The 14,326-nt window shown below is 46.8% G+C and overlaps 1 protein-coding gene across 1 annotated transcript in view; it reads right to left on the bottom strand.

Moving 5' to 3' along the window:
- LOC309444443 (vascular endothelial growth factor receptor kdr-like) overlaps positions 1-13,617 on the bottom strand; it is a 131,415-nt gene extending 117,798 nt beyond the window's left edge. The window contains exon 1 of the mRNA XM_082062256.1: positions 12,812-13,617. Within this exon, the coding sequence (XP_081918382.1) occupies positions 12,812-12,875 (64 nt within the window). The 5' untranslated portion in view covers positions 12,876-13,617. The remainder of the gene's footprint in view (positions 1-12,811) is intronic.
- Positions 13,618-14,326: the final 709 nt, after the last annotated feature.

Below are 14,326 nucleotides of genomic sequence, written 5' to 3'. Positions count from 1 at the left end.
TTCTGTGTGTTATGCCCACCTTCTAAGGGCCTTTGAGGGTGAAGATCCAATATACTGTGCCCAAAAATGAGAAAATCTTTTGTGGAAACTGATACTTAAACCTTAGCTGTAGGTTTGAGTAAGTGCAGATGTCAGAGCAAAACATCCGTGGCTGAGAAAGGACAGTGCCAAAATGGCAATAATAAAAATAATAATCATAACAGTCTGCATTTCTAAGATTAGTTGCTTGATGGCTTACAAAGGGATTTAACCTTGCAACGTGTTTGTGAGGTTGGTAAGTAATTGCTATTATATACTGCTGGAAACTGGAGACTGATAAGATAAGTATCTTACTTAAGGTCATACAGGAAGCCTGCAGCACGGCAGGAATTAAAGCTCAAGTAAATTGGCTCCCAGTTCTGTGCTGAGCTGCAGGATCATCCAGGGAAAGGCTCTCCTGGCTGCAAGGAGCTGGCACTAGTGGATACCTGGTGTGGACGGCAGTGCCCTCTCCTCGAGGGTGGCCAGTGGGGCAAGCACACGGGGCAAGGAGGTGCCACAGGGTGTTTGGAACCCTTGCTGCATGCTGTTCTTTTCTCCTCCCAAAAAGCATGCAAGCTCCAGAACAAGCAAGCTCCTATTGAGGGCGGTTTGTCCTTTTGTTTCTTAACCTTGATAAATTGTGCGGTCTGATACCTATAATCACTTTATTTCTACTGGGATGAAAGCAGTAAGAAAACAAACGGGCAGTAAGGGTGTGAGGGCTGCCTTCCTCCAGGGAGGAGGCGAAACTGCTCCTGAACATCAGCACAAACACTCAGTCGCACTCCAGGCTCATTAACCAGCTCTCCAAGTAGTACCTCCAACAGACATGTGCACAGGGGAGATGCGCATAAACTCTCAGTCTGGAATCCTTTAACTGTAACAGACACTCAGCAGGGGAATCCATTAGAAGGGAGCTGAAAATTAGATTTACAAATTTCTCTGTGCCAGAAGACACAGTCAGAATGAAAACCAAGAGGCTTGTTGGAATATAGTTGCAATTGTAGTGACGCTGCATCCATTTGCACCTACGTGCGCATGTGTGCGTGTTTGCACTGCATTATTCCTCCGAGGAAACCAGCAACCTACCGCACCTGTGTGGGCCAGGCGGCTGGGGGAGGTACCGTAAGATGAGCTGTAGCCTTGCGAGCCCTGTACATGCATGCCAGGCGGTCCCCAGAACACGTGAGCGGGCTCTGCAAAGCCGGCGTTAGCAGAGGGTGGGGAGCTGGACACACCTTTGGATGGGACGGGCTTCAGAAGCTGGTGTTACGCTCTTCAGACTGTGCAAAGGGGGGTAACAATAACTGATCTCTCATCTTTTTCATCTGCCTGGTTCTGTTCCCTTGCAAAGTAAGTAAGAGCAGGACATGTCAGTGCAAAAGAGCAACAGCCAAACCCAAGTTCTATAGGAGCCTGTCTGGAGGACTTTCTGACACTTCAGGCCAAGCCTATCCCAGTATGCCAGTCCTAAGCCTTACAGCCTCAAATGCCTCAATATCTTTGTAGCTTCAGATGGCTTTTTCTCTGGTGATTCAAGTGAAAGATCAAGGAAATCTACTACAGTTCCTGAGCTGCTTTTTCTCTTCCAAACATTTTTCACCCCGTCCCTCCAGGGAAGAAGGGAGGTGGTCATCTCCCTGCTGTACACAAGAGGAGCAGAGGCACAAAAGCAGAAAACATACCCGTGCCACAGAGAGATTCTTCTCCTCAGTGCCAAAGTGCCTGAAGCACGAGAGGTCTGAGTGGGTACCCACAAACTGAAGGGTGCAGTTCATGCAGTAGCTGAGCTGTGGTCTGGGCAAAGTGTCCACGCTAATTAGTGCAGTGAGCACAGCTGTAATTGCATCAGCCACTTCCCATGCAGAGATTCTGCAGTTAGTGCTGCCAAAGCTGCTGCAGATGTGCCCCAAGGGAGCTCCCCTACGGTGTTTGTCAGAGGACAGAGGACCAAAGTTGAGTTACTTAAAGGAGGCTGCTTGATGTGCAGTATGTCTAACACGACAGCAGTTCAAGGCAGAGGAAGACATCAAACTAAATTATGCCCGAAACCGTGTTCCTAAGAACATGAAGGAAATGCAGGCAAAATGAACTATACAACCACAGAAAGTTAATGTATGCTCGTTTGTATATCAGACCATTGTCCAGGGGAACTCTCAGTTTCCTCTCAGGATCTATAATGAATAGACCTATAAGAGAATGTTATGGTGGCAGAGATTTCTCTTTTCCTACTATTTAACTTAGAACAATATAGAATCAAAACAAAAAGGCAGTCTTTCAAAGGCCAGCAGTACAATGCACATTAAGGACATCACTTCGACTGTTAAATGAAAGAGCACAAGAGACAGACCTTTGCTCTACGTATGCCGAGAATTTCTCTCAATTCCTTCATCATATAGGCTGCGAGAAGGTCAGCGTATGAAGTACCCTCTCTACATCCCCCCACGCCCCAGTGTCACCACTTCGCTTTCACTCCCAACAGATGTCAAGACCAGAACTGAGATAAGCAAAAAGATTTTAAAACAGGAAAGATGACTAAAGGAATTAGGGTGTTCTGGGCTCTCCTATTTATGCTTCTTAACTCCTTTTACTGTGTCTTGGTAAGTATGGTTAGTCTCGCTCTAAATTTAAGGAGATTGCCTATTGTGACACCGGACATGACCAGATATATTGGTCAATCTGGAAATTAAAGAACCAGCAGCCCCAAATGATGACCCTGCAAAGCATTAGCTACCTGATTCATCAAGGTGAAGTGTTTATCCTGAACCATAATTGTGATTGCTTTAATGATGTCAGTATCATTGCTGCTCCATGTATCCAAAAGAAATGCATAGAAAGGGTTTAAGGGTATCAGAAATGTCCAGAACCTGTAACAGCAATCCCAGAATCACAGAATAATGCCTTCAGTGTTTCCCTCACACAGGTTATCAAGCGCTAGACTCTGGATTAACGATTACACTCAGCCTTTTCTTCAGGAGAAGGGCTAGTTCATCAAACAGGTGATTTCCACCTCATCAGTTACAAAGTGTGGTCACACTAAGTGTGACCCAGGAAAGACCTGAGGAGAAGCGGTAGTGACAGCACCGTTGTTATTTGAATGCACATCCCTCTCTCCTCTCTCTGCACAAGGAGAATCTCCTTAGTGGTTTATTTAATGCAGCAAACGAGCCCCTAAAGGACATTGCTCAGTACTGCACAGGCGGTGCAGTCTGCCCAAGGCACTTGCAGACCCCGAACCAAGTAGTCGTGTTTACAAGTGGATCTGATTTATGCTGGTAAGAGATTCATGCTCTCAGCTGCATGTCTCGTATATCTGGCCAAACTGATTCTACCCCATCATCTATCTTACAGTGATTATTCCTGTTTTCCCAAGCAATAGCTGCCTGTTTCAGAAAGACACCTTTATATTTTTACTGGAAACTACCTTGAAAATGAGATTTTTATAAAAACGTTCATTTAAATTGTAAGATGTTGAGACCAAGCGTTTTAGGTGAAGTCATCAGACCGAGAGACGTCTCGGGCAAAGGGAGGCAGAAAGGCAGAATGCCAAAGTTGCATTGCTCAATGCCAGGCACAAATCCCCGTAGCATTTGGAAGTCTACGTTCACGTTTTAAAGTGCAGTGATACTGTGGTATTGCACAGTGGAAGAGCAAATGGCCTTCAATGGCAGCTATGCAAACTCTGCTCCATGGAAATCAAACCTAGCCCAGTTTTAGCTTTTCCACTAATCCCACTTGGAGCACAGAATTTTCAGCTTTACTGCCCCAATTTTCTCAAAAGCGCAGGACAGGTTTGGCAAAATGAAAACTGAGATTTATACCCAAACAAAACCGTCTCCTTTCCTATTTTGTCCTTCTGCCAGAAACTCTCCAGAAAACTCAAGATACTGTCAAAGAGAATGTTAAAAAAAATCGTGCACGTATTCTTGGGCTGGGAAAAAGCAAGTCTTTCTCTTGGGAGCTTCAGTCTGCGCTTGTAAACCTGGGGGATGTCGTAGTGCCTGCTTGTGGCTGCCAGCCCTAGATGATATTGTATACCAGCTCTGACTTGCTGGATAGTACATTAGGAAAAGAAGGTTAGCAATTTATATTTAATAACAATATAACAAGCAAAATGCTATCGAGATCAACTTCAGTAACTAGAAGGCACGCTACTTCATGATTTATTACGTTTCACCACGTAATTTGCACATTACATTTCAAATGCAAAATAGACAACAACAAAAAAGGCAAAATACGTGGCTAATTTATACTGAATATTTTGATCCTTGGTATAAAGATTGCAGTCCAATTAGTATATTGTGAAACTCCAAATTTCTTTTAGGGGCTTATCTTTCTAGTCTAACAATGCTCTTCTGATATAAGCCGTAGCATATAAATAACCAACTCTGCTGGTCTTTCTGTTTGAAAAGTCTATAGAACAGAATAATCCCATGGCTCCATAATACCAAGAAGAATAAATCAGTCTTGCATACACCCTCCTTCAAATGTAATGACAAAATTTCCTGATGGGGAACTCAGTGTACAATAGTGTGTGGAGCCAGAAGGGAGGAACCCTCGACATACCCTGCTCAGCAGCTGACTTCACCTTGCCCGCACAGCCCCTTCACCCAGCAGCTGTGCCATGCTGGGTCTGTTGTTTTGACTTGCACTTCTCTTTCATCAGGGCAGGCTGATATTGCCCAAATTGACCCAGAAAATGAAGCTTGCGTTGTTTGTTTGGCTTGGTGGGAAAGCCATGAGAAACAGTCTAAATGCGAGCACAGCCTAGAAACCCCAGAGCAATTCCAAACCTATAAATACATCACACTGAAGACTTGGTTTATCTCTTTTCTGGATGAAATCACAACTTGATGTATCGGTGGATTAAGTAATAAAGCTGTTAACAGGATCATTAGCAGCTTCATTGTAACAACTGGGCCTTACTTTCCCAGAGACCCATGGTATCATTATATTTGGAAAAGTCATCTCTGAGTGGGATGATGGGCTGTGAGAAACACACAGCTCCTTCAAAGCGAGGAATCCCTGCCCATTGCATGCTCCGCTCCGTTCATCCTCACACAGGATTCTGGGGTTTAATTACCCTCTCTGGTAATTCCTACTGGGCCAAACCCCATTCTCTCCCCTTAGCTGTTACTCTATTCTTATTCATAGAAAATTTGCCAAGACTGAAGTTTTTTTAAGCAGGAGAGCCTCCAGGAGCTTAGCAGAATGGGATCTTTAAAGCCAAAATAAATGTGAAGTGGGAGCGTACACTGATTCAGGAATAGCAGTCGGGGTTGTGCTGCCTCACACAACTGGATGCTGGTGCGGGTCTGTGCAGGGGCTTTCATTCACCATAGGAAAGTAAGCAGGTTATTTAGCTTTCACACAGTGAATTTTCACATCCAAAACAAATTGGAATTTTCCAGCAAGATCAGTAAAATCTCTACCTTTATAAAGCATGCAGTGAGAGAGCAGCTTTCAATCAGTTCTTTTCTCACTCAGATTCTACCACAAAATGTATAAACAGCCATAATAAAATCAATGTTCTCAGTCACACAAATGAAAATTCAAAGACAGGCTATTGTCTTCAGCTTTAAACCTGGGTAACTGAGAGGAAGGCTTGTCCCTAGTGCATGAACATGAAATGAAAATAATCCAGACATCATCCGTTTGTAGAGAAAAAAATGTGGCAGGCCAAAAGGTTAGCTGATTCTCTCTGCTTCACACCATGTAATAGCTTAAATTGTGTTTGAAAGGTTCTGGGGTGACATCATTGTTTACATTCCCTTGAATCATCCTTTAATTGTAACAGTACAAAACCCTTTTAACTAGCCAAACTTGCTGTTTAGCTCCATCCTGCTGTGTCATGCAAGAGCTGATAAAACTTCCTTGCCTCTTATACATCCAGATGATTGGGAAAAGCGTTTCTCCCCGCACCTGGGTGCTGCATTATTATATCTTCTGATATTCCACATAGGTTAATGAGCAAAGTAATACTTGTGCTTTTAAGTGCTCGTGAAGTCCTTTCCCTTCTGTTTGCAAATGAGCAGTGGCAGTACTAATTCAGGAGTGAAGGGGAGGTGGGATGTGTACCTAGCGACCCAGTGCTGCACAACACCACCTGTGGGATTTATTTTTCTGCAAGGAAAGACAGAGACCTTGAGGCTTGCAACTGATAATCTGCAGTGCTTTACTTCCCTCCTTTCAAACACAGTCGCATGCGCCTTCCTGTTGAGGGCTCTGGGCAATCTCTTCCAACAGCCATTTCCTGCATGGAGGCGTATTGTAATTAGGATTGCCCACAAGAAGGGTTTCCAAATGCTACTGTGTGGGCATGTGTTACGGCCCCTCTGGGAGCCAGCAGAGGCAGCTGGAAGAACATGTGAAGAAGCGAAGGGGAAAAACATGTTTTATAACTCCTGGAGGACACGCTGTAGTAGGCATCTGCACATAAAGGTCTGAAACACCAACCCCGTGCAACCCAGCCCAAAAGACGGGACGTCCAGGCTCAGTGTCAGCTTTCAGGGATGATTCCTGTGGCTACGAAGGGCCAAAGGGAGCCCTTCTAAGTAGCTCTGAGGGAACTGAGGATGAAAACTGGGATTCTGGGAGGCCCCGTGCTCACATCACACACTGCAGGCTTCTAGGGATAGAATTGCTTAACTCCTAAATTATTGAATTCAGCACCGATTTCAGTTCATGGGACTTGAGTTAACTGCAAACAGGATGAATGCCTTTCAGAATAGCTGTTTCTGTGTATGTATGTGAAGTATCCCTACGAGCAGCGCCAATTGACTCACAGCTATAGAGGAACAAGCCAAGTAGCGCCAGGGTGGTTGGTGCTTTTCCTGCAAACTGACCTTGGTGTATCCGTAAGGAAGAATTTAAGGTGTCCAACTTCTGAGCTGCAGGCTCTAAGGAAGCAAACATTTTGGCTGAGGTGTTTGAGATTCATGAAGGTTTTGTAAAAAATGGAACAGGTAATGACTAGGTCAGGCTTCCTTGACCCTCAAATCAAGAACAATCCCAGCCGGGCTGCAAACTCCCCTCTCTACTTCCTTGGCAATCATGTTCCCACAGTTCAGAAAAACACAGGAAGATCTAAGGAAACCTATGTGGAAATGCAGAAGACAAAGGCAAGTGATCTGAAAATAGAAGGCTGGTCCCTATATTTCCTTTACATTCTGGGCCTGAGTTTAGTTTTTGGCTGAATTTTGAAATCTCGGGGACCATATGCTTTTGCCATTCCCTGCAGAGCACAAAGGAAAACTGTCTTGTTCAGCCTTTCATCATTCAAAGGGTTAGACAAGGTTCTTTCCTCCGTCAAGGGCTCCTCAGTGCTAAAAGCTTTACTGCTTAGAGCCACACCAAAAGCCCTGAACGCTGGTGACACACACACCCCGCACTGGCTGTGACTCCATCTGCACTTCTAGATATTTGGGAGGAATATCTAGAAAATGGCTTTTTGTAAAGCTCAGTACAGCAGGAAGACTTGGTGCATCTGCTTGCAGAAAGCAAGAGGTTCAGCTGCAGGTCTCAGGCAAGCGCACTTGGGCTTGCCAAAATCTCTGCAACAGGCACAGTTGTAAAGGCAAAACTCATTTTGGTAGAGGGAGGAGAGACTGTGCAGACTCTGTTATGGAAAGGCTGAGAAATTCCTCTTGGCTTCTTCTAATGTAAAAATTTAAGGAATCCCAAGCCCTGAGGGGAGCTTAGGAGACATCCAGGAAAGGGGGGGAGAGCAGGAGAGGGATGTAGTGGGGACAAGAAGTATGTGCCGTAAAGACAGACTAATCCAAGGACTTGGAGGTGAGGGTATTGGACTGCCTCATAAACAGCCCACAGACTTACTCACTATCCATCATAAAAGAGTTCTCAGACCTACTCACTATCCGTCAGAGTGCACAGTTTTATTGCACTGTTCCTAAAAGCCTAATACAAAACTTAACAACATCTGCATAGGGCAGTAGCTCAGCTGCCCTTAGTGTGTGAATTCACTGCTTACATTTCCAAACATTTCAGAATTCACCACTTCCATTTCGAAAAAGCACAGGGCTGAGACGGTCCCTCGGTGCACAGGGTGTAACGCGGCAGTGACCGCATGAGCTGCCAGCCCCATCTCAGCTACGGCAAAGAAAAGCACCGTCACACCATATCCAGCTCTGTGAAGTGGGAACTGGACTTGACCCAAGAGATTCTTGCCCGGTTTGTATCCTGGTTATTGGTGGATTCAGGAGATATGGTCAGCTTGTAAAAGCGGTTGCAAGATTTGCCTAGTTCAGTTCCCAATTTGTGTTAATTCCTGGTTTCGGGCGAGCTGGGGTTCCCCACACAAGTGTGTTAGGCACTTGGGCAGTGAGGAGTTTGCACAAAATGGGCAGTTTTGCTCATCACAGCCTGGTGAGACCAGACTCCCTGCCTCCTCTGAGCCTTCCTTCTTCCCCACTGGAGAAGTGGCTCATGGACAAGTGTCCAAGGTCACAGCTCTCGTTCAGAAAACCTTGCTTCACCTGAGGTGTTCTCGTCCTGCCTTCCTTCTGATGACTGCAAGCTCTCTGCTGCTGAAGCTCCGCTCCCTGGGGCAAGCTTCAGGCATGCGCTTATATTAAATGCCGTTTCCAGATAATAACCTTGGCTGGTAGACTTTGGCAGCTTCTCCTATTTTCTCTGTGGCCTTAAGAACAATTAAAGAAGTGCCTAGCTTGGTGAGGAGATGCATTCTCTATTGCACACATTTTGTGCCAGCTTATTTAGGCAGCCAGGCTTTTTTTCTGGTCATTGTGAGTGAGTACAGTCAGATCCTCTGCCTGAGGATGAGGACGGGAGGAACAGGACTTGGGAGCCTTCTGAAAGAAGACACTAGGGACAAATCTGTTTTGTTCCTAGCTGTTGTTTAGATATTCCAAACATCTTTTAATTACTTCCACTCGTAATTCCCATTCTAGCAGCATCCGGCTGGTTTAGAGAAAAAAGGAAAGGTAGAGCAAGGCTGATCAGAGAAAATATCAAACTAAGCATGTAGGGCTAAGCTTCAGTGTCCTTCTCATACTGACTTTGAAGGTCAAACGCTGCCTCTTGGAAATTTCCTGTGTAGTTTTACAAAATGCAGGTTGCTGTTGCTGCCCCCAAAACTGTTTTGCAATGTAAACTGAAAGCAGCTTCTTTGTTCATCCTCCCCTTCGCTGATGCTCAGCTGACCCTTGCTGCATATACTTTGCAAATGTCTTTGGAAAGAAAAGACGAGTTTCATCTCTAAATGTATATGGTATAGGGCAGATTTTCACCCTCCTTCAAACAGCACTGGCAATTTGGGAGACAAACTTACAAAAACCACAGATCACCTCCCACTGACTGTATGTAAGAAATCTCCTGTGGTGGCTGGAAACCTTTTGCCCTTGTGCATAAACCTACCAGCAACAAAAATATTATCTATTATATATTCCACCCAGCTTGGCATATTACTTCACACTGAAGCACATCACTTTGTACAAATACTTCTACATAATATGAACAATTCAGAGAATGTATGAAAGGACAGAGAGAACTCAAATGTACTTTGTTACTTTTATTTAGATCGATACGTGTTAGCAGACCAATGGGGAAATGTATGCAGGTAAGGGTTTTTTTTAATTTCTTAAAGAAAATATTGTAAATGTTTATAAGAGAAACCTTCAACAAACAACCTGGGTTGTATTCTCAGTATTCTTTTGGGTACAATGCTGGTTTTTAGATGCTCAGAGAATATTCAGAAATACTTTACGTTTTTTTTTCCTTGCCTTAAATAGCTGAATTCACATGAAGAGATTTCCAGTTGGTTTCAGGCAGAAGGCTCATATATCACAATCTTAAAAAAAAAAAAAATCTCTGCTTTTTATAACATTTTCCCACAGTAAAGCAAACGTTTAGGAATAACACTAATTAAGAGACACATTTTTGGTTTACTCGAGCTGATCAGCAGCCCATACTGTCAGCTCTCCAAGCCTCGGCTTTCCAGCACTGGAGGAGAGAAGAACCGTCCCCTGAACGGCTCTGCCCTTGCAGCAGCGCAGCGCGGAGCCCGCAGCATCCGAGCTGGCACACCCGGGGGAATCCCAGCTCCTCAAGCTTTTGACTTAGCTACTGATACGTGACATATTTGAAATGTAACGTTAGCAAGCTAAATTGCCCGTCCTTGTATATTCTATTTGTAGAGGAGGTTGCAAAATGAAACAACAACAACAAAAATTTGAATTTCAAACTGGCTTTAATTTGAAAGCGATCAGGAAAGACCCAATTTTTATTCTTGAATCTTGTTAGTTTTCCAGTATTAAATCGCTGAAATTGCTGAATTTATTCCAATACCCAAAAAATGATTTGCATTGCTCATATATTAAAAATGTTTGGATGATAATGTCAGGGGGCAAAAGACGCTAAATTTTTCATGCAGGATATAAGGTGTTGCTAGTGTCAAAAATTCTTAGCAGATTGCTTTTTAAAGGGCTTTTTTTTACCCAATCCATCCCATACCTACAACATGTGCCAGCTGCTGGTATCTGCACAGTAATTGCTACATCAAAATTTTCAAGCAGAAAGACCCTAAGGAGTTGAACATAAGTAAGGAAAAGAAAGTGGAAATTTAGTGATACTTGTGGAAGTGTCTCAGGAAATGTAAAGACGCGCTATTTTGAAGCTGTGTTGTATAATAAGGCAGGAGATTATTGGGATGATGTTTGTGTGGTCTCTTCCCCCTCCTAAACACCCCCAAGGACTGAAAGCGCCACATATGTTGGGCAGCATGCAGGAGATGAGACAGCGGTTGCAGTCGGCTATTGATACAGAAGGAGAGGGCACTCAGGCTCCTCGGCTACGGTTTGGTATGAGCTGAGAGAGTTCTCTTTCCCTTGGACACCTGGGCAGTCCTGAGCGGGAAGGGATCCCGCAGCTGGGCGGCCTCGCTGCTCTCAACCAGCACCCTGGGTGCTCAGTGTCTTTCACAGTTGAAATACTTTCTGTCTGCATTGCAGATGAAATTGTTTGGATGCGAATCAGAGTCAGCCTCTTCAGCGCAACTCTGCCTAATTTTGACCACCGAGATCCCAGAGAAGGTTATGTACAGCCTGCAGACTAGATCTGTGCCTCTTCTGCCTTGGGAGGTCAAACAAAGTTTCATTGAATTCATTGCTGGAGGTGAACTTTGAGGGAAAAGTGGTTGAGGAGTTAATACCTCAATAACATCAGTGCTATCTGGAACCCTCCAACCGCCTGGCCCTGTTTCAGTTTGGCTTCTAGTCTAATTAGGGCACACAGAGACTCTGCTAACGTGTTATCTTTTCCTAATGATGGACAAAGGGCTGACATCCCTAATGCTGCTTCCAAATCCATCATCAGGCTTTGCCTACAGGGATGGTTAGTGATGTGCCTGCCTTCCTTTCTCTGCCACAGGATGTGGGCATTGCCTTCTCTGTGCCTGGCACTGATTGGAAAGTGAATCTGGGTCAAAATCCAAAGTTATTAGGACCAAAATTATTAGGGAAGTAAGTTGGTAAGTAAGAAACCAAGTCAGCCCTAAAATGTGGGTATAGCATCTCTAGCCAGGCTTTTCACCCACCTCCTGAGTAACAATTGCACTGTGTCCCACTGCATCCTGGAGGCTCAGGAACCCTTGTGGCAAGACACACTTCCTCCCTTCTGCCCAATGCTCGTTATTATCTCTCTCTGATCCGTGAACATCTATGGCGATTTATGCCTTCGTGAAAATCAGTCTGGATTTCGGGTAATATGCCTTCTATGGGCAACTTTTCCAGCCTATTCAGACTTTCAAACTAGCATAGCATGCAGCTGGCCGCTCGTGCACGTGTCGGCCAGCTGGAGCACATTATGGGAATTCTCGGAGGGCTGCGCGAGCTTCCGCTGCCGCGCCAGGTGCAGCTCACGGCGCGGGCGCTGTGTCGGTGTGCTGTGGGCTGCGAATTGTGGGTTGCCTTCCCGGGCTGAGCCTGGGCGCTGCCGCCCCGGGGCGCCAGGGTTGCTGTGCTGGGGAGGCTCCTTTTTACCCGTAAGGTTTGCTGCTTCAGGTTTTTCTCGGGAAAAACTGGGTAAGGCCTTTGGAATGCAATCTTAGGCTTAGCTATTTATTCTGTAGGTAACTGTGGGGAAGGGACTGTAGGGGATGTGTGAAATTCACCGGGGCTAGTGCTTGCCAATCAGTTCATTCTGCAGAAGGAATACATTAAATCCCTGAATGATCCCAGAAAAATCAAGGACAGTGATGCTTCACAGTGTTTCCAGAAGCTATTCTCTTGATGTTACACTATGATAATATGCTGTAGAAATTTTGTGCTGTGAAATACATTCAGTATCCAAGAAAAAAAAATCATCACTGTCACAAAGAATTCCTAGTAAGTAATAGAACATCTCCCTTACAAGAATTTGCAGCGTCATGAGTGAATGCCATGGTAATCCAGCAAAATCCTTATGCTTAATAAAATAATGAAAAGTCACAGGGCAGATGGAAAAACCCTTTTATATCTCATTCACCTGCCCCTTGGCTTTTCAGATACCGGCGGGCTGCACCCCGCGGGGCCGCTCCGAAGGGCTCCCCGGGGCTCCCCGCGGCCCCGCGCCGGCCCAGCGGCCCCGCAGCGCCCCCGGGGCAGCCCCGGGCAGGGCGGCTGGGCCTTGCCCCGCGCGGCCCCGCCGGCCCGGGCGCCACCTAGCGGCCCGCGCGAGGCGCCACCTCTCCTGAGGTACCGCGGGGAGCGGCAGCGCCGGGCCCGCGTTCACCCGCCCGCTCGGGAGGAGAAACCCGCGTGTGAACGGCGCTTACCGTGCATCAGGAGCAGCGCCTGGAGGGCGCAGATGGCCAGCGCGGCGCTCGGCCTGGGGGCCATCGCCGGTGCCCGCGTATCCCGTGTCAGGCGCGGAGGAGAGGTCCGCAAACCGGGACAAAGTTTTCTTTCCAGCAACGAGTTTCTGAAAGCCTGCGGGCCGGAGCGGGAAGGGAGGGGAAGAACAAGGCGTGCAGGAGTTCCCACTTGTTGATTCCAGTTAAATTGTTCTTGTCATTCACCGCTTCATCCTTGGGCTGCAGATTTTGTTTTGCTTTCTTCTCAAGGTGAAAGTTTTTAGGCTTTTTTCCCCCCTTTTCACAATAACTTTATTCCTCGTTTCCCCTCCTTTTCTAATTCATAGGGTGCCTGGGGGGCGCATGAGAGGAGAAGGCTCCCCAGCCCGGCTGCGTGGTGCAAAGTAACTCAAGGGGTTAAAAAGCAAAGCAAAGCACCAGAAAACTTTGGCAGAAAGTTTCCTCCAGTCAGTGAGTCGCTGCTCCGAGCAGTTCCCTTCCCTGCAGTTTGGGGTAAGGTGGCTGGACTGAAAAGCCTCCTCTCAGATGTAATTTATCCAGGGAGGTGCAGGTGCTGCGGAGATCGGGAGGAAGAACGAATGTCTCCACTTGGGCGAGTTTGGCGAGGCAGGACGAGAAGGAGGGTCCGGGTCCCCCGGGCTGGCTACCTGCCGGGGGGCACCCCGCAGCGCCCGGGGCCGGCAGCCGGCAGGCAGCGGGGCTTGGGCATGGCCAGATCCCGCCCGAGGTGGTTCTCTCTCCCTTTCCCCCCACCCCTCAGGGTTTGGTTTGCTTTCACTGGGAAGTTTGATGCGAGCCCGAGATTCTTTATAGGGACAGGAAAAAAAAAAAAGGAGGAAGGAGAGACGTCACCAGCCGAGGCAAGGGGACTTCACTCTCTCTCCCTCCCTGTCATTTCACAGAGCTCCTGGATTTCCTGTTGCTGCTGCTGCCTGAGATGGGGCAAAGAAATGAGCCGAGTTGTTCCCCGCCACCTCCCAGCATCGCCGGTGCCTGCAAAGCCAGAGCTGTGTGAGCATCAGGTGGCAACATCTTCCCCCAGTCCTGTCCCGCTTCCCCCAGAAGCAGAAAGGTGGTTAGGGGGTCGGCATTTCCCGCTCGGCTCCGGGGCTCTCAGGGCTCCAGGACACAGGAGCACAGAGGGACACCACCTGAGAAACAGGCTCTCTTGCAGGATCGCTGTCTTTGCCCCCCTTCCCCTGGTTATTTAGCAGGTTTGGGTTCTCTTTATGCCTCTCAGTGTATCCTGCTGGAATGCCACCTCAGTCCTGCCTGCCCTGCTGCCTCCCTTCTTGTGGCAGCCACCCTGTGCATCCCTCGCTCTTGGGGCACAGGGAAAGTTTCTTGTTTGAACAGGATATTTCAGGCAGCTCTAATGGTGGTATTATTTCTGTAGCACAGCTGCCTCCCTGATCTGTCATGGGTTTCTCGTAGCAGCTGCCTCTGTGTCACCTGAGCGTTATCTCCAAGCGCTTG

This window comes from Streptopelia decaocto, assembly GCF_964273445.1.
Source record: "Streptopelia decaocto genome assembly, chromosome: 10".
Lineage (NCBI taxonomy): Eukaryota > Metazoa > Chordata > Aves > Columbiformes > Columbidae > Streptopelia > Streptopelia decaocto.
This window is presented reverse-complemented; position numbering and strand designations above follow the sequence as displayed.